This window comes from Oncorhynchus kisutch, linkage group LG17, assembly GCF_002021735.2.
Source record: "Oncorhynchus kisutch isolate 150728-3 linkage group LG17, Okis_V2, whole genome shotgun sequence".
Taxonomy (NCBI): Eukaryota; Metazoa; Chordata; class Actinopteri; order Salmoniformes; family Salmonidae; genus Oncorhynchus; species Oncorhynchus kisutch.
The window spans coordinates 53,831,732-53,852,661 of NC_034190.2; the positions used below are offsets into that span (position 1 = coordinate 53,831,732).

Below are 20,930 nucleotides of genomic sequence, written 5' to 3' on the forward strand. Positions count from 1 at the left end.
GATTAGATGAGTTAAATACAACCGTATGGACTGACTCATCGCTCATGGGATTGTAGAACAAAGGGCTGCACTGTCACTTATGTGTACTCACTTTAGATACGCTTCTTTTCCTTAGCTGGAAACAATGTATTCCCCCCAGACTGCTATCCTGAAGTAATGTGAAGTAATGACAGTCAACTGTTATGTAATTCTGTCCGTTTTCCCATTTCTCTCACTTGAATCATGTTCTTGTACAAAGAGAATATCATCAGGGGTATACAATGATGGCACAGCACAGACGGTTACACAAGCTATTCGTTGTCTGGTTAGCTTCACAAACTCCGGGACGGTCCACATTCTTTCAAACTGTTCTAACATTGTGTGATTTCCTTCCCAGCAGCTTTGCCCCTTGAAGGCATTTATACAGAAATGAAGTTGAATCACCTGTGGAGAAGGAGGGAAGGAAGGAAGGATGGAGGAGGAGAGAGCGAGTGAGAGAGCACAAGAAACAAAGAGAGGGAGAGAGAGAGGGCATGAGACAGACAGAAAGAAAGAGAGAACGTTCTTGAGTTCAATCTTGGAGCTGGCTGCCTGGAGCTGTGGATGAGTGTTTCAGTGTACCGAACCAACAGGCCCAGTCACGAACTGGCCTGGACTGACTGTCCTCGCACACTTTCCTGTAATACTACCAAGCTCTCGTTAGAGGAAACTATTGACTTTTTCCCCCGTCGCTTCACGCCCAGTCATCAAAGAAGCCCAATGTCAGATTCCATTAGTACATACTGCAGGAGCGGTCGTGAGCAAGTACAAAGAGTCGGGGACGGGTCTGCTCCCGGCCAATCTTCTCTGTCACAGACCCTGTCCTTCTCCATTACACTCACAAGGAGTACACATCTCAAACGGCTATTTATTACTTCATTGAAGGCAACTTTTTGAAAAAGGTGAGCAAGACGGTGAGCAACACTCGCTCCAAAAAGGTTGTCTTCACAATTGTAACACGATATGACAGCTGTAATGTCACCTGAGATTACATTTTATCATGACAGAGCATTAAAGTTCCAGAGTAGACCAGACTTTCCCCCTATAGTATTTAACACCACACCTAACAGTGGATAGAAAGACACTAAGGCCTGCACAAAAGGAGTTGCCTCCAAAAAACTCCCCTTTGATTGACAGTGAGGAGAGACAGAACACAGACTCCAAAGTGTTGTGACTCACCATTCGCCCAGGGCCTCCAAGCAGCGCATGCGCCCCAGGATCAGCTCAGGGTCATCCTTGTTGATGTCGATCTTCTTGTCGTACGCCACCAGTGCATCCTCCCACTCGTGGAGCTTCTCGTACCAGGTGGCCTGGATTTCCTGTTCAGGAACAAGAAGGCACGAATACTGTTAAAGCTCCCAATTCACCGCTTTATTGACAACGTTTCCATCGTATGACCACAAAGATGTACGTATGACCACACACTTTTCTATAGACTGGATTTCCTGTTAAACAACACAACCAGGTGGTGCTAATGACTTTTGATAATTATCTATCCGCTATACTAACTATACTATAAGATGATTCTTGCTTGCAGTGTATGGCCATCTGAATGCATACATGAGGATGTGATGATTGTTTTTGTTCCGTTTGCGGTAAGATACAAAAACTGCACCTGATTTCGATCTGCTCAGGGCTAAAGCAAGACCTACACTGGACAGTCAGGTCCAAAAATATTGGCACCCTTGATAAAGACGAGGCTAAAAAAAACAAATAAATTATACAAATATTGAGATATATGGTATGCAACAAAAAAAAGGGGGAATTTATATTATTTTATACTAATACAATTGCTCAGAGAAAGTGATTGTTCAATTAGTAGCAAGTTTTTAAGTTTTTAAATACCTCACATTGCGAGGATAACGTGACTGAGTATAACGTGACTGAGGATAACGTGACTGAGTATAACGTGACTGAGTATAACGTGACTGAGTATAACGTGACTGAGTATAACGTGACTGAGTATAACGTGACTGAGTATAACGTGACTGAGTATAACGTGACTGAGTATAACGTGACTGAGTATAACGTGACTGAGTATAACGTGACTGAGCCTTTTTGTATATGTTTTATGAGATTGGAGAAAACATTGGGAGGAACTCCCCATTCCTCTATACAGGAATATAGGAATTCCCCATTCCTCCATACAGACTCATTCCAGATCCTTGATATCCTTAATCTGCTCTTATGGACTACCCCTTTAATTCAAACCATAGGTTTCAATGGGGATGAAGTCCAGAGACAGATGGCCAATGTTGATCGTATTGAAAACAGGGGTGCCAATCATTTTGACCCTTATCTTTCTGAGATTTAAAAAAAAACTTCTTTAACTAAATCAATTTTTTTGTATAAAATATAATATTTTGTATTTTTTTAATAGTTTTTGTATAACTTTTTGCTCATCTTTATTAATGGACATGACTATATATACTATACTTGTCCTATACTTTCCAAAGTATACTACTGTATAATTACTTTTATTTCTACTAAACGCTGCTGCCCAAATTATGAGATAAAAAATACATGGAAAACAAGTGGTCATCAAGCCACCCTCTTTATGACACTGAACGCACGAGTGGAGATTCCCACCATAGGCATGTCTCGACCTCTGGCGACCTGGTGATAAGCCTGACTGGGATGCCAAACAAAGAAGGTGCCACCGGGCGCAATCTTCTGCTTCGCTCACCCCATAAACGCTACTCACTGTTTACCTTATAAAAAAGGTTTCCTGGAAGCGCTCTCCAAGGTGCTTTTACTTCTGAAAATGTTTTATGGAGAACATAATTACAGCTCAAAAAAGACAGACGGTAGGGCACTTTAGGCAGGCAACCAAGTGTGAAATAGTCGGAGGCCTAAGAACCGGACTTGGGGCTAAAAGTAGCCTCTTAATAAAAAGCAACGGCACATACTGTAAAATGATATATTGGCCTGACTGTGTCGACAATCACACAACCCTACACATCAAAACACACAAAGAAATGGTTAACACTAGAAAAGCCTGGCCTCGAAGGACCCCTCTTCGAGCCAATGACGAGTCTTTTGGACAATTTAACATTCTCATAAATACATTTCATATATGCTCTTGCTAAAATAATAATTTGGCTGTATTTCTTTCTTTCTTAAGTAACATTAGAATACGAAAGAAAATGTATTTCAAAGAACACAATAGCATTTTCATTAGTTTGTGTAATTGTAGGCTATAAGTACAAATTATAAACCACCAAAACAACACAGTTGAAGTGTTAAAATCCATTAAATAAACAATCACAAAGTTAATGAATTAATAATTTGTTAAGGGCAGGTCTTAAGGAACATTATGAGACTAAATAAATGCATTTCAAAAGAACAGAATGGCATATAATGAGTTTAAATATATGACTGTGTTTTGAGTGTTGCGAGTGCATGTGGAAAGTGCATGGAATCACGGGAAGTTATATATTGAAATAGAGCTGAAGGGTTCATCTTTAAGAGTTGTTTGGCAAGGATAGGTGATTTTGAAACTGCAGAACCTGCTATTTCTGTTACTATATAGACATCAAATCGTCTTACCTGCTTGTGACTTTTTGGCACTCTGTTTTCCTGCCCCTGTCAATTCTAAGCTGTGCCGTTCATCAGATTCTTCATATACAATTTAACAAGTGATATTGTCACCCATCAGAATATTGTCAATCTAATCTTGTCTTTAGGCCAACTATTATTATATGCGTGAAATTAGTATCGATATAGTTTTCATGGGCCATCATCAGCTGCGCAGGCTGACTGCCAGTGAATGACTGGCAGTGAATGAGGGGTAGAGAAAATAACTGCTTATAAAACTGCTTATAACACATTCTGTTTGTGATATTAAGATTCTAACAACGACAGTGTGTTATATAGACTTATTCAGGAAAAGTTGAGGAAGGGGGAGGGAAATTACTTTAAAAATAATAGAGTAATTGAAAATGTATATTTGTTTTGCGTCCGTCCACATGTCCCTCTCCGCATTTCTAGTGTTAATTGAGCACAAAAATCTAGATTTTGCAATGGCGGTATCAGTCTTCGGACATGAACCCCTGTGGTTTGAATTGAAGAAGGTAGTCAATAACCACGGACAAAGGATAGAGGATTTGGAAAGATTTAGCATAAAATGTAGATCCGTATGTATTATTTATTAAAAACAGTATTTTTTGCTCATTTTTATCAAGGGTGCCAATAATTGTGGACCTGACTGTATGTAATATACTTTCCAAAGTATACTAATGTATGCATTTTTTCAGAAATACTTTTATGATGCGATAAAGAAAAATACATAGAAAACAAGTGGTCATCAAGCCACCCTCTTTACGACACTGAACGCATGAGTGGAGATTCCCACCATAGGCATCTGAGTTGTCAAATGACCTCTTTCTGTTGACTTACTGTATATGTCTGTGACCTCGGGAGGAAGTGATGCGCAGAACTGTCTCGACCTCTGGCGACCTCGTGATAAGCCTGACTGGGATTCCAAACAAAGAAGGTGCCACCGGGCGCACTATGATGCCTCACACGCTACTCACTGTTAACCTCATGAACAAGGTTTCCTGGAAACGCTCTCCGAGGTGCTTTTATTGTAAACTTTTACTTCAGAAAATGTTTTATGGAGAACATAACTACAGCTTGAAAAAGACAGGCGGTAGGGCACTTTCGTCAGGCAACCACCTGTGAAACAGTCGGCCATAGAACCGGACTCTGGGCTAAAAGTAGGCCCGAAATAAAATGCAACGGCACGTACTGTAACAGGATCTGTCGGCCTGGTTGTGTAGAACTTGTAGACAAAGTTCAGTGCCACAAACGTATTTTGTTCTGTTTTAGTTTTAAACGGGGGAGAGCTTAACAAATGTGTCTTAATTCACTGGTCGCGCTCACACACATATCAATGGGCTGATCAAATGAGGGGGATATGTAAAATGGCAGAATTATACAGCGTGGTGCAATTACGCTACACAGGGGGAAACAATCAAGAAGTCTAACAAAGAAGCCCTTTCTCTCTGTGTGTGTGTGTGTGTTACTTTTCCATGAGTTTTAATCAAATTTCCATGACCAACAATTGGCGGCGTCTCTACATACGTATAACAAAAAGTAAGTAACGTGGTATCGACACTGGGAGGCTGCTCTCTGAACCCATGTACAATCTCCTGTCATAGTGCAAGGCACTTAACCCCCCACAAAGTAGCTATACCCGTTAGGCAACTGTATAAAACACATGGTCAACCCTCAGTTGGGTGTGCAGGCTTTTGATCAAGCCCTGCTCAAACACATCACAGCCAGTTTATCAAGGTCCGGTTGAGCAGCTAACTTCTAAAATGTGTTTTGTTAAAGAGGGACTGGAATATAAGCCTGCACACCCATTAGCTCCCCTGGAGGATGGTTGTCAACCTTTGATGTATAACAGTGCAACATTATAACCAAATATGTTTTGATGCATTTTGAAATAATTAGTTCATTCAATATATCAAAGATCAAATGGCTATGGAAGGCTAAAAAACATTTTCTTTAGGAAATGTGTCTTTTCTAGTTTAGTCATATTTATCTTAGCTACCTTAGAAGTGTTTACTTTGAAGGTTGACTAGTATCTATTGAGTTGCAATGTCCCATACATTGGAAGTATCTACAAAACGTTTTGAAGCCACATTATCCAAAAGAAAGGCTATTATCTAATATGTTTTCATAAAATTACCAAATCTCAAGTAATACAATGCTGAGGTGAATCGTTCATTTAGTCAAAAATTGTTTAAATGAATCAACTTTTGTATGACATTCGCGAATGTATGGCCTCATTCACGAGTGTTGGTGGAAAGTTTTTGGGGACGACATGATGAAAACAAATACATGCTAATAATAGATAAACACCTAACTAGAAGGTACAATATGTGTTTAAATTGGCTACCTAGTTATTAGTCTGTTCTCTATCATATTTTATAGGCTTAGCTGCTGCTGCAATGTCTCTCCTTGATCCACAGCCCACATGCAGGTGATGTGTGCAAACCGAGACGAGCTAAAGTGTCATTCTGATGTGTTGATTTTTATTTGATTGAGAAAATATTTAAAAGCTGTGCCTAAATAAATGTAATTAACATACATTAAATTCAATTTCCATTACTTTTCAGATTTTATCCTTTTCCAAAGCTTTTCCAGGCCTGGAAAACCCCATTTTAAAATGCCATGACTTTTCCAGGATTTTCATGACCGTACGAACCCCGGTGTGTGGAAAAAGCAGGGCGAGGGCTCCCAAGGCATGTACTCTATTTAGAAAATGTTATTTCATATCTGGAGCTGGTCCCTTTGGAGAACATGAAACGGTTTGAGGAATAACAGCAGGGAGTACTACGCATCACAGTTAACATCACAGAGGAGCCTCTGAAAATCACCTGCAATGAAGATAAATTAACCTTGGACAAGACAAAAAAAAATACAAAATAAAAAAGTTACATAAAAGAATAGTGTTTGGTTTATAAAAACCACTTGAGAAAATTAATAGAAATACAGACGCCACGAATGTGAAAAAGTGACACGTTGCCGGCTTTCCACTTGGCATGTGAAGCGATCCCACAGGGACATGACCAAATAGTGTGTTTAAAGTCATAAAAGTGTCTTAAAACTTCACTGTTAAGTCAATATTACAGTTAGGGACTTTGGTATGGTGCATAAATACATTTTACAATTTGGAACAAAACCTCCACCAATCCATCTTAGCAGATTCAGGAGAAATTGTAGAAATAATAGTATCAGGTATGTGATTTTTTTTAAAGATATATATTTTTAAACTATTAACTGGAGGAGAAAAAGCCCAATATGTCTACTCCTGCATACAAAGCTATTGACCATGGAAGTAGATGTCCTCTTCACGTGTTGGAAAGTGAGCACAGGATGTTGTAGAGCACCTGTTTGAAAGCTGCTCATCCTCTTGTTAAGGATGCAGTTTGAGGGAGGAGGTGAGGAAAGGAGACACTAGTGTCAATTTAAAGTGCATGTACTGTAGAGATAGATGACTGTAGACAAGAGTCACTTACCAGTTCGCCAAAGTGCTTCATGGCGTACTCCAGGACACCGGATGCTGCCTCTGGTTGCTGCAGTTTGTTATTGATGCTGGAACAAGACACAGAAGCAGAGACAGCTTTACGTCAATATTCATACCCAATCTGGCAACCGACTCAGGCACTCTCCCATGTCACGTACAGCATGCTCTGGGTGAGAAAGCGGCTGAGGTCTCAAACACAGTACAGTGGGGTCCGATATTTATGGACACCCTTGATAAAGACGAGCAAAAATGACTATGAAATAAATCCTTCCAATACTGAGCTATATTGTACGCAAAATAAAAAGGTGAAATTATATTATTTTATACTAACAAAATTGCTCAGAGAAAGAGATTTTGTTTAACAACTTGTTGAAAAAAATCTTAAAAACATAGGGGTCCAAATGATTTCACCACTCCAGCACCCTGCGTGGATAACGACACAGAGCAGGGTGCACAATCAAAAACACATCTTTTGACCAATGGGTAAAATAATACGTTAATTGTGTATATATTACTCTTTCTTCTCGAATCCGCAGGACATAAAACAATATAGAGGTAAGATGGATATCAATTTTGAGACATGACACACAGTATTTTCATATTTCAGTAAGCGCTTTACATATTAATTCGAAATTCCTGTTCTTTTTTTGGAAGATTTCTCATAAAAACAAGCATCTCTCTGTAAAATGTAAACTGAGCACTGAGCATATACAAAACTTTCTATTAATCCTTTTACATTTAATTCAGCTCGTGTCATGCTCATTTAGCATTTTGTGACCTGCGGAATCAACTTTGAAGACAACGTCCACAAAATGTAAAAACCCTCAAAAGTTGTTACGAACAACCTATGTCAACTGAGCTAGGTACTCATTATCAGATATATTAGGTTCCAAAATCCAACTGTTTGGATATTAGAGAAAGACCCCACTGATTCAGAACAGAATTCATTATATTTGTCTTGGTAAAATGTACCGTAAAACTACAAATTGACGTAAAACTACAAATTGATGTCTCAAATAGCCACCTGTCCCTTTTAATAGCCGGGCAACGGCACACATTTCAGCAAATAAACGCCTCCTTCAAATAAACATTAGGTCTAAATTCATTGTTAACGAGGTTACCATGAATTGCTTATGAGGTTTAATATTTGAATTGTTACATAAAATAATGCAGTAATGACAAAACAATTATGGCAATAATCTGTTTTTATCACCAGTAAGAAACTGATAGCCATTGGCTGCTAATAGCTGAGAACTGCTAGCTAACAGGCAAGCACAAAAACAGTAAACAACTTCACGAGTACAGAGCCCTAGAAATCAGCAGATTGCCAGCTAGTGGCGAAAAGAAAGAACTGCTAATAAATGCACAGTCAAAGAGGACAATAACTATTCTGGAACATATCATTTTTTTGAGCATACTAAGACAAAAGAAATGTGACACGTAAATTATAACACATTACTGCAGGAAATTAAAAAATGTATTAAAATGCTGGAAGTGAATGCTGGAATTAAACAATGAACAAAAAACAATGCAGCTGTTGGCATTAAGGAAAATAGATGCCTGGTTAAAAAAAGACTGTCTCTAACAAGAGCCTGTTGTGTTCAGTGATTTAAGCAAATAAAATCCCAGGCTATTAATTAAAGTTTTACTGCATTTTATAACATAAGGAAGTGAAATTCCACCAACAAAGCGCATTTTCACCCACTCTGGGCAGAGAGGGTGGAGACCTTACAGTGAGACTTTTTCAAAAAAGTTTTATAAGATTGGAGAACACAGAATGAGTGAACTTTTTTGATTGGTTCTCATATGTATGTTCTCATATACATGTTATTTGCATGTGCAACACTCTCCACGCTTCCTCGTCAATTTCCTCTGCTCCCACTAGATAAGTAAACAAGCCAAGCTAAAGATAGGCTAGCTGGCCTAGCTAGCTAAAACTGTTGGGAGAAAAACTCTGATGGAGCTTTCTGAAAAGTTGACAGAGAAACGACACTGCCACATAGTAACAACGAACTTAGGAATTTCATTAAAATAGGAGTAACTTGAAGAATCGAGCCTTCGTGCGAAGGGAGGATGTATTGGTGGTCTTGCAAACGGGCTTGATGATACTTCACATACCTAACAATTTCATTGGCTCTCTTGTAGAGTGTATCGATTGTTTTCAGTGCCATGATGTCCTTGAAGAGCAGATTCAATGCATGAGCAGCACAGCCAATGGGTGTGATGTGAGGGTAGGACTCCTCCACTTTAGACCAAGCAGCATTCATGTTCGCAGCATTGTCTGTCACCAGTGCAAATATCAAATCAAATCAAATTTATTTATATAGCCCTTCGTACATCAGCTGATATCTCAAAGTGCTGTACAGAAACCCAGCCTAAAACCCCAAACAGCAAGCAATGCAGGTGTAGAAGCACGGTGGCTAGGAAAAACTCCCTAGAAAGGCCAATACCTAGGAAGAAACCTAGAGAGGAACCAGGCTATGTGGGGTGGCCAGTCCTCTTCTGGCTGTGCCGGGTGGAGATTATAACAGAACATGGCCAAGATGTTCAAATGTTCATAAATGACCAGCATGGTCGAATAATAATAAGGCAGAACAGTTGAAACTGGAGCAGCAGCACAGTCAGGTGGAAGTTGAAACTGGAGCAGCAGCATGGCCAGGTGGACTGGGGACAGCAAGGAGTCATCATGTCAAGTAGTCCTGGGGCATGGTCCTAGGGCTCAGGTCAGTTGAAACTGGAACAGCAGCATGGCCAGGTGGACTGGGGACAGCAAGGAGTCATCATGTCAGGTAGTCCTGGGGCATGGTCCTAGGGCTCAGGTCCTCCGAGAGAGAGAAAGAAAGAGAGAAGGAGAGAATTAGAGAACGCAAGGAGAGAATTAGAGAACGCGAATACCTTCTGTGGTCCAAGGTCATTGATGACTGCCTTCAGCTCATCAGCAATGTAGAGACCGGTGTCTCTTGTCCCTTGTGTCTGTGTTATTGTAGAATACTGGTTCAGGGGTGGAGATGTAGTTAATTATTCCTTGCCCACGAACATTCGACCACCCATCAGAGATGATTGCAACACAGTCTGCTTTCTCTATGATTTGCTTGACCTTCACTTGAACTCTGTTGAACTCTGCATCCAGCAAATGAGTAGATAAAGCATGTCTGGTTGGAGGGGTGTATGCTGGGCGAAGAGCATTCAGAAATCTCTTCTAATACCCATTGCCTCGGAGCATCAGAGGTGAACCAGCTGCATACACAGCTCGAGCAAAACAGTCATCAGCATTTCCCTGACTACGTTCCTCCATTGAGTCCAAAAACACTTCTGATTCCAGGTGGACAATGAGCTGTTGCTAGAGATGTCTGATTCATCATTTTCACCTTGAATAAAGGTAGAGGGACTTTTGTCAGAGGTTGCTTGCTGTGAGCGCTGTGGGAACTTTATGCACTTGGCCAGATGAGTTTGCATCTTTGTTGCATTCTTCACATATCATTTGGCACAGTATTTGCAAATGTACACAGCTTTTCCTTCTACATTAGCTACAGTGAAATTTCTCCACACATCAGATAGTGCCAGTGGTATTTTCCTGTGAAGATTAGAACAAAAATTAGTTTAAAAAAAAATACAATTCCATGTACAGATAACTAGTACAGTTAGATTAAACAACTCCTTTGTAAGATAAATGTTTTAAAATTAAACATGTATGGAAACGGGTGAATTAACACTCAAGCAAGCTAAAACCCACATGGGTAGCAAAAACAAACTAGCAGAAATTGTTAACTTAGAAATGATTCAAACACACTTTGCTGTAGGCTACTATTTACTAGTTAACAAAAAATCATATATGTCATAAAATATATTCAACCACCCAGTACTGTAATCAAAACTTACCAGAAAGCATGTAGTCCTTGGCTCATACAGTGTAGTAGTGTGGGCTCAATAGCATCTCAGTGTGCAAGTTCTTGAGAATCAGCTGTACATGTGACGTAAGAGTGCACTGCACATGTGATGGGAGAATGCACTGTGCATGCAGATGGTTGAAATTAGATTGAATTGGGGATAGTTTAACCAAAATATGCCACAAGACCTAGAATTGCCTTGTGTGTATCCAACAAAAAAGGTTCCTGTTATACGATGTGTTTGTTTGATCAAATGGGTGCAACCCATTCCTAAATCGTCACACGTGCTGTGTTCTAACCTACTGCAAACCCTGCATTGGCAACAGTGATAAATCCAAAAGTACAACTGAATTTACGCTGAGAAAGCGGGGGTTCTGTCGACACATAGTGGAGACTTGATATAAAGTCACCATTAATTCGGAGTTGACAAATTCCGGACCCCATCCCCACAAATCATAAAACTAATGGTCAGCGCTAATTTGCGATTGTGAGCACGCCAATGGCCAACTGGACTATCCACTCATTGGCATGTGCATGTTAAACATTGTCTTTTCAACCAACAAAGGTGCCCTGTTTGGGAGATAATGTCATCCACTTTTCTGTCATGACTATAATCCCCCGGGCATCTAATGTTTAAGAACCCACACATCTGGAAGCACTCATCTGAAACGCAAGTCTGTAGTATTTCCTCATCTACGAAAAGCCATGCTTGGCCTGTTCCAATACATCTGGTAAAATGTAGCGTTTTAAGGAAGTTGGAAGGCGAGGACAGCAGGCGAGAGAGTTGATGACATCGGAGCCTATATGTCAGGAATCCCAGAGTGCCATGGGGTCAGGGCCAGACCAATTTGTTGACTGGACCCAGCGAGAGGACATCTGCATGCAAACACAGCAGTTGCTAACCAAATGTACTACAAAACTGGGCATATCAAACACTAAATATGTGGTATGTAATAAGGAAAACAGAGTCCACATTTTCTACAGTCACAGGTAAGTTCTGACAGTACATAGGATTTATTCATCCGCAAATGTTAATACACAGTATCAAACGCACCACTTGTGTCATCTCAAAAATCTTAAAACAACTCTTGGAAAATCAAGAAATCAAAATGTAATACACGTGAATAAGAAGGGTTTCATACTTTTGTGGTTTAATTTCCTGCCTTCAAAAAGGACATTATGCAAGAGGAGGATATGTCAGCAATATGTGATTGCCGGCTACTCACACATCAAAGAGGCTTATATCACTTCGCGGTCTACGGTGTGGTGATGTGATAGATGAATGGAGTGCCACAGGGATCAATGTCGGGACTGTTATAATTAATATTCTGGGGGAACCAGTGTACCATCATATCCCAATCACAAATTTGGCATTTTAAGACTCTTCCGGAGCGTGAACAGAGGACATCTTTCCTAGACAGATAAAGCACATCACTGTCCCAATGTGGCACTAGTATGACAGGGTATTGGGTTGACAGTCAGTGTAAATAATATAGCAACCTACAGTAATGTTGGGCTAGAGAGAAGCAAGGCTGTATATTACCTCAACCCCTACACGTCTCATTATTTGATCAAATATCACCTTCCTAATTACGGTATAGAGCAGGTGTGAAGGTTGACCCAGCAGTAGGTTTTTAACAGGCTGACGAACTTGACATGTGTTGCCAAAGTGAGGGTTTTTATTTGGTATGAGAATAATTTATATATCCGGCAACAGTACAAGTATTTACAAAAACAAATAATCAAGACAAGTAACAAAAAGTAGGCCTAATAAACTTAAAAGAAAACCCAGGCTTCAATCATGTCTGTACTCGTCAGAATGCAGACTTTACCTTGTCCTGTCTCTGACCTGCAGACAAAGAAATTACAGGGTTTAAATACCAATACCCAGGATGTTTCTGACCAATGAGAACAAGCCAATTCAAATCATGATCACTTCACATTTGAAGCAAACATTACAATACACACCTGTTCATATTATAAACATAAATGTATTTCCATAGCACACACAATAAAGGTGCACCATGCTTTAAACATAAATGAAAGTTAGGGATCAGAACATACACAGTGCATTCAGGAAGTATTCAGACCCCTTGACTTTTTACACGTTTTGTTATGTAACAGCCTTATTCTAAAACTGATTCAATTGTTGTTTTGTCCCTCATATCTACGCACAATACCCCATGTTACTGTAGGTTCTGAAAACAACAGAGTAAAAACGGACAACCAGAAAAAGCTCAAACTAAGTGTATTCACCCAAAGCTGAAAAGACAAGGTATTACACATCTAGACAGCCAATATATCTCTGTTGCTAGGCAGGAACTTAATTGGTTCCTCTCACTGGTATAGTCACAGCCTTGCCTGATACTAACACCTTCGTGGGCATGGAAGTGTATGTGTGAGATAGGACTGTAGTAGGAGAGTTGTTGTGGTGGGCCTCTCTGGCCCCCCTCCCAGAGGTTTCTTCTCACTTCATCTGTTGACTTGACCTCGAGACGCATTCCTCCATCCTCCCTAGTTCCGCAGCTGGCCTGCCTTATCAGAGACTAACTATTGCCCTTCGGCTCCCTCCTTAGAAACATGGAGCAGAATACAAACTTTCTGCACTTAGTAACTTATACCAAGTCCCGATCTAACCTTCATTGACCCCAGCATATACATTCCTTCTACATGTAAAGTAATCAAGTTCTAGTCTGGTAACAATGAACAAGTATATTTCAAGCTAGAATCCAACACCCGTAATGACAAAGCAAAACAGGCTTAGACATTTTTGCAAATGTATTGAAAATAAAAACTGAAATATCACATTTACATAAGAATTCAGACCCTTTACATATTACTTTGTTGAAGCACCTTTGACAGAAATTACAGCCTTGAGTCTTCTTGGGTATGACGCTACAAGCTTGGCACACCTGTATTTGGGGAATTTCTCCCATTCTTCTCTGCAAATCCTCTCAAGCTTTGTCAGGTTGGATGGGGAGAGTCACTGCACAGCTATTTTCAGGGCTCTCTAGAGATGTTCGATCGGGTTAAAGTCCAGGCTCTGGCTGGCCCACTCAAGGACATTCAGAGACTCCTGGGTTGTCTTGGCTGTGTGCTTAGGGTTGTTATACTGTTGGAAGGTGAACCTTCGCCCCAGTCTGAAGTCCTGAGATCTCTGGAGCAGGCTTTCGTCAAGGATCTCGCTGTACTTTGCTCTGTTCATGTTCCCCTCGATCCTGACTAGTCTCCCAGTCCCTGCCGCTGAAAAACATCCCTGCAGCATGGTGCTGCCACCTTGCTTCACCGTAGGGATGGTGCCAGGTTTCCTCCAGACGTGGCGCTTGGTATTCAGGCCAGAGAGTTCAATCTTGGTTTCATCAGACCAGATAATCAATCTTGTTTCTCATGGTCTGAGAGTCCTTTAGTTATCTTTAGTTATCTTTGCCATGTGCCTTTTACTGAGGAGTGGTTTCTGTCTGGCCACTCTACCATAAAAGCCTGATTGGTGGAGTGCTGTAGAGATGGTTGCTCTTCTGGAAGGTTCTCCCATCTCCACAGAGGAACTCTGGAGCTCTGTCAGAGTGACCATCGGGTTCTTGGTCACCACCCTGACCAAGGTTCTTTCCCCCAATTGCTCAGTTTGGCGTGGCAGCCAGCTCTAGCAGAGTCTTGTTTCTCCAAACTTATTCCATTTAAGAATGATGGATGCCATCGTGTTCTTGGGGACCGTCAATTCTACATAAACTTGTTGATACCCTTCGCCAGATCTGTGCCTCGACACAATCCTGTCTCAAAGCTCTACGGACAAATCCTTCAACCTCATGGCTTGGTTTTTGCTCTGACATGCACTGTCAACTGTGGGACCTTATATAGACAGGTGTGTGCCTTTCCAAATCATGTCCAATCAACTGAATTTATCACAGGTGGATTCCAATCACATTGTAGAAACATCTCACGGATGATCAATGGAAACAAGATGCACTTTAACTCAATTTACAGTCTCATAGCAAAGGGTCTGAATACTAATGTAAATATTTTTCTAAAGACCTGTTTTAACTTTGTCATTATGTCATTGTCTGATTCCCTTAGAGGTTTTTCCACTCTGAATTTGAGGTTCTTCCCTGGCTGCCACTGTTGACATAGTTTTGGTTTGTAAGACACCAGGGGCCTTAGCCTTTTGGTAACAGCTTTGAGACAAGACTTAGTAGAAAGCACAATGAAAATAACACTGAATCGCACTGCAGAGACTAAATGCAATCAAACCTCACCTAATTTGACCACACGTTTCCAGACGGACCCAAATGCAGTGTAAATACACTGATTATTTTTCTGCGGGTTCTTTCAGAGCTCATTGACTGTTCCCCTGTTCCCCTTCACAGCCCCCTTCATTACAAAAAGAGTTTTCGGTCCTGTTGTCATTCATCCTGTCAGACAATAAAAAAATCATAACATGGGTTTAAAATTAAACCCAATCAACCACCGTTGGTCTGGTGTGTCCAATGATATGTCTTGTGTGTTATGCTTTGGCAACCATTCAATATTTCAAATCGTGGTAAAAGTATTGAGTTTCCTTGGTTAATCAAAAACGTTGATTAAGTTCTGCCTCTCGGCTCTCGTGATGAATATAACTGAGGTAGAAGCCCTGTAATTGAACACTGGAGGGAAATCACTCTCAAAGGTGTTATTAAGAGTGACACCAACCGCTTATTACTTTACATAAACCATGATACAAAATATAGGTGAATCATCTTAAGGGTCAGTCTATACTGTGTGAGAAATAATCATGTAAATGAGACAGTTGTTGCTTTGATTTATACATTTGCTGTACTAGGTTAATAAATGTTTTATACATAAAAGGATTGAGAGACTCAACTTTTCCAAAAGAAAGATAGGCTCTCCGGTCGATTAAAGCATCCATAGAGAGAAACAAAACACTATTCTCACGCAATCGTCCTGTGTCTTCCATAACACTGAGTGGCTTGGCTTTCGGTTGAATAAGACAGAATACGATCCTTAAAGAAAACGTAATAAATTCCCCCTTAGAGCGTAACATATGTGTGAAGGAATGAGAGAGGGGAAAACTTGTCTCACTTCTGAACCTAATCTAATCATCTAAGTATGCTCTTGATCCTCAATGATTTTTCTGCCCTTTAGCTAGCTAGTTTGCCAAATGTTGACTCTATTCCTTGATGTTGAGCAAAGCAGCTTCAAATGTTTGGCTCTTAGGACTATAAGTGTTCAAGTTTGACATAAAAAGCTGAAGAAAGTTGCACAGCATTGTGCTTTTGGTAATGTTATATTTAAAAATAGTTTTCGGAAAATATGAATCCGATCCCATTGCATTCAGGCGCTTTCTTTCACTCTGAGTATTGCTTGCACATTTTTCAGATTGTGTATTTCTTCAATAATCGAACACACAGTGGACACTTTTCTTTTTTCACATGTACAGGGTCACAGATGTAGTTGCAGTGTACTGGGAAATTCTTACACTCCAACAGTGCAGGTGTAGAAACCAGTAATGTTTTGAAGGAGCTCGAGGCGAGGCGCCATTTTATTAAGTGACTAATGTGAGGAGAGGGAAATTTATGGAAGTGGACATTAATTAAAGAGACTTCAAGCAGTGGCGGCTACCCTGCTGGGGGGAGGAGCGAGCGGGCGGTGCCCCACCTGATCCATCTGCCAGAGAGATAAAACAAAGCGCCCTCAATGCACTCCTCCGAAATATGCTGAAGAAATGATATGGTGATGGAGATATGGTCTGTTGGAGAAAGTTATTTGAGTCAGATGACACTGTGTCCTTTGCTCCCCAGTTTAAATATGGGTAAAGTCTGGAAAGGACTTGTTGATGGGGATAGGGCTGGAGATGGACCCCTCTAAGGAGGCTAAAAGAGGACAGATTGAATCCCTAGATCTAATCAAGGCCACGCACTAACATAGGTTACTTGAATGTAATGGTGATAGACTCCTTGACTCTGTTAAGGCTTTCAAATGTTCCAGGAGTATGGAAAGTGGAAAAGTGACAATGGTTGTTTGACATGTCTCTGGCCTTAGTGCCTGAGGACCCGTTCATTTGTGAGGTCGGCCAGATCCCAATCAATGACTGATTCAGACGAGTCCAACCATCGAAATCTTTGTTTATTTTTTATTGCACACTTCTATTTCCCAGGAGATTACAGATGGGAAATGGGCGGGGTCCGTCTTCTTGGCAACTCACACTCCAAAAACACTGACTCACCTGCCCTCTCAAACGTTTGGATCCTGAATCATTATACAGTTGTATAATGTACAAGAAAGCATTTCAGGGAAATGTTTCAATGTAAGAAGGTGATCACAAAGAATAATGGTAACACAGACATTGCAACGTTCTCGGGAAATATTGGTAAGAGAGGCTGAATCACACCACCCAATGAGAGCTAAGAGAAAGGGCCTAATGAAGTCTCAGGTGGCAGGTCCTGCTGTTACATGGAGCGCATTTAAGCTGCTGAGAACCAAGATTATCTGTGTCCTGAGAACACTTCCTGCGAACAAAGTTGAGGCAATACACGTCCCATTTGCTCTAGACTCACAAGTGGAGTGAGATAGACGTGCTTCCAAGGAACGGCAGTCCTCTTGCCATCGCCCATTTATTTTTTGGTCTCTCCAACAACACTCATTTGGAGAAAATATCAGCTACATGATATTGAGGGATGTTGGATGAAGAGCAAAGACCAGTTTGTTTTCCTGTTCCATCTATAAAAGCCTGTGCCAACAAGCATATTTCAGGCGAGGGCAATTAGAAAGTGATTGACATAATTTTACCCAGAACCTTCTTGTTTCTTCAGCTGGATAGTCCACAGGATTATGACTGAGCTCTGAATGAAGAATGAAAACAATATTATACTGTGGATTATTGACGGACACGTCTCATGGTGTGTAGCTGGTATGAGTGAGTTTTGTGGTCGGTTTCAGTTATTACATAATAATCACGGTTTTCGATTTCAATTTTTTTTAAACATTAAATGCATTATTAAATAATTACTATAGAATTATTTTAAAGCTTTGTAGCCCTTTCGACTCACAGCTCATCATCCCGTATACAGGTTGAAAATGGCGGATTTTGTAATTGATAAGCACCTAAATTGGAACGCAGTTTCTGTACGATAACGTGCTATATATGATGTCAGAGGGCTGGGCTTCACAGCGCTGTATGGGTTGACTGACAGCCGTTATAAACTTCAGCACCATGCACGACTCGAAGATTCCCTCATCCCTCCCGCTAATACTGCAAATTTTTTGCTTGAGTGAGGGAAATGCTGTAAATCGAGAGGAGTGGATGTGTTCTGAAAGTTGAGACGTTGAGGAAACCACACACCCGTTAATTAACAAACACGTTTAGTATCTCCAGGCCTCCACGCATACAAGCCGCTGATGTGCCTTTTAAAATAAATGAATTTATTAGGCTAATCCATTTCACGCTGCTCGTTCCGTGGGTGAGCGAATGCTCCTACCACCTTCTCTCTGAAGCATCTTCGACCAGTGTTTTGGCTTACTGCCCCGCATACTGCCTGTATCCACAGCACTAACTTGCGAGTTGGTGATCTCCCGCTCGCTTTGTAAAGTGTAGCCAGGGTCCAGACAGTGAGTAAGTTCTCTGCCTTCTCTCTGTTTATCATACTGGTGCATGTGTGATCAAGTCTGTGTTGCTTGTATGTTTTGCCATTTCACTGGCAGAGCTTGTTTTTGGGAGGCAGGGTGTGGGCTATGTTTGCGGACTCATTTTAGCAATAAGCTTGTAGCATGGCGAATACTAGACAGAAAAACAACAGCGAAGCTCAAGGTGGAAGAAGAATACGTATCAAGCACTACAATCCATGAACTATCCATGCACTAAAAATATTTTTACGAAGATGGAATAGAGTCGCAGGAAAATAACTGTCCTTCCTGTAACTCTTTATGGATCCTACCAACAAAAGGGGTGATCTGTTTTAGGATGTAACGGAATTTAAGCACAGTTTTGAATTTACGCAGTCAGAGGTGAGGGAGCTAAAGGCCGCCAATGTCAACAGCAAGACCGCATTCAAAACCATGTCTGAGGATTTCGCAATTTTCAAAACGTCACTTGACAAGCGCTCTTCCAAAGGAGACTAAGTTGAAAATCAATCGAGGTGCAATAACATTTCAAATCGATGGAATTGAGGACGTAAAGACTGAAACTTGGCATGACACAGAAGTCAAGGCCAAGAAACTCCAGGCAGATCAACTCAAACTGGACCCTAAACTATATAGGAATGGCACTTTCTTCCCAGATGGCACTTTCTTCCCAGATGGACAGACCAGGTGTGTAGTTGTGAAACTGCTCAGGTTCAAATTCAAGGAGGAGACTCACAGGAGAGCCAACTGCATGAAGTGAACCAAAGTCTTCATCAATGAAAACTTCTCTGAAAAGGTACGCCCCAAAAGCAAGGAACTGCGCCCACGATTAACTTCTCTGGGATATGTGGGACGCTAGCGTGAAATTGCAGGGCGCCAAATTCAAAACAGAAATCTCATAATTAAAACTTCTCAAACATACAAGTATTATACACCATTTTAAAGATACACTTCTCGTTAATCCAGCCACAGTGTCTGATTTCAAAAAGGCTTTACAGCGAAAGCACACCTTGCCATTATGTTAGGTCAGCGCCAAGTCACAGAAAAACATACAGCCATTTTCCAAAGAAGGAAAAGTGTCACAAAACTCAGAAATAGCGTTAAAATTAATCACTAACCTTTGATGATCTTCACCGGATGGCACTCCCAGGACTCCATGTTAGACAATAAATGTGTGTTTTGTTCAATAAAGTTAATCTTTATGTCCCAAAAACCTCATTTGAAATTGGTGTGTTATGTTCAGAAATGCATTGTCTCAAACAAACATCCGGTGCAGAGAGCCAAATCAATTTACAGAAAGTGATATGCATGGAATTATAGATAAACTTCTCCTTAATGCAACTGCTGTGAACACAGGGGCCTCCATCATTCTTAAATGGAAGTAGTTTGGAACCCCCAAGACTCTTCCTAGAGCTGGTCGCCCGGCCAAACTGAGTGATCAGGGAGGTGACCAAGAACCCGATGGTCACTCTAGAATTCCTCTGTGGAGATCAGAGAACCTTCCAGAAGGACAACCATCTCAGCAGCACTCCACCAATCAGGCCTTTATAGTAGAGTGGCAAGACGGAAGCCACTCCTCAGTAAAAGGCCCATGACAGCCCGCTTGGAGCTTGCCAAAAGGCAACTAAAGGACTCTCAGACCATGAGAAACCAAATTCTCTGGTCTGATGAAACCAAGATTGAACTCTTTGGCCTGAATGCCAAGCTTCACATCTGAAGGAAACTTGGCACCATCCCAATGGTGAAATATGATGGAGGCAGCGTCATGCTGTGGCAATGTTTTTCAGCAGCAGGGACTGGGAGACTAGTCAGGATCGGCGGATAGATGAATGAAGCAAAGTAAAGTGAGATCCTTGATGAAAACCTGCTCCAGAGGCCTCAGGACCTCAGACTGTGGCGAAGGTTCACCTTCCAACAAGACAACAACCCTAAACACACAGCCAAGACAACGCAGGACCTGAACCCGATCAAACATCTCTGGAGAGACCTGAAAATAGCTGTGCGCTCCCCATCCAACCTGACAAAGCTCAAGAGGATCTGCAGAGAAGAATGAGAGGAACTCCCCAAATACAGGTGTGCCAAGCTTGTAGCACCATACCCAAGAAGACTCAAGGCTGTAATCGCTGCCAAAGGTGCCTCAACAAGGTACTAAGTAAAGGGTCTTAATACCTTTGTAAATGTAATATTTCATTTATTTTTTATAACTTGCAAAAAAAATAAAAAAAATATATGCTTTTGCTTTGTCAATATGGGGTTTTGTGTGTAGGTAAGGGGGAAAAAACAATTTAATACATTTTAGAATAAGGTTGTAACGTAGCTCCGGCACTGCGGTCTAAGGCACTGCATCTCAGTGCTAGAGGCGTCACTACACACTCTGG

At 40.9% G+C, this 20,930-nt stretch overlaps 1 protein-coding gene across 2 annotated transcripts in view; it reads right to left on the reverse strand.

Annotated features, from left to right (window-relative positions):
* The window catches only part of mtor (mechanistic target of rapamycin kinase), a 128,113-nt gene that overhangs the window by 46,018 nt on the left and 61,165 nt on the right, over window positions 1–20,930 (reverse strand). For both annotated transcript variants that reach the window (XM_020506199.2, XM_020506200.2), the window contains exons 29-30: window positions 7,047–7,122; window positions 1,198–1,337 (exon numbers count right to left, since the gene is read on the reverse strand). In XM_020506199.2, the coding sequence (XP_020361788.1) occupies window positions 1,198–1,337; window positions 7,047–7,122 (216 nt within the window). The remainder of the gene's footprint in view (window positions 1–1,197; window positions 1,338–7,046; window positions 7,123–20,930) is intronic.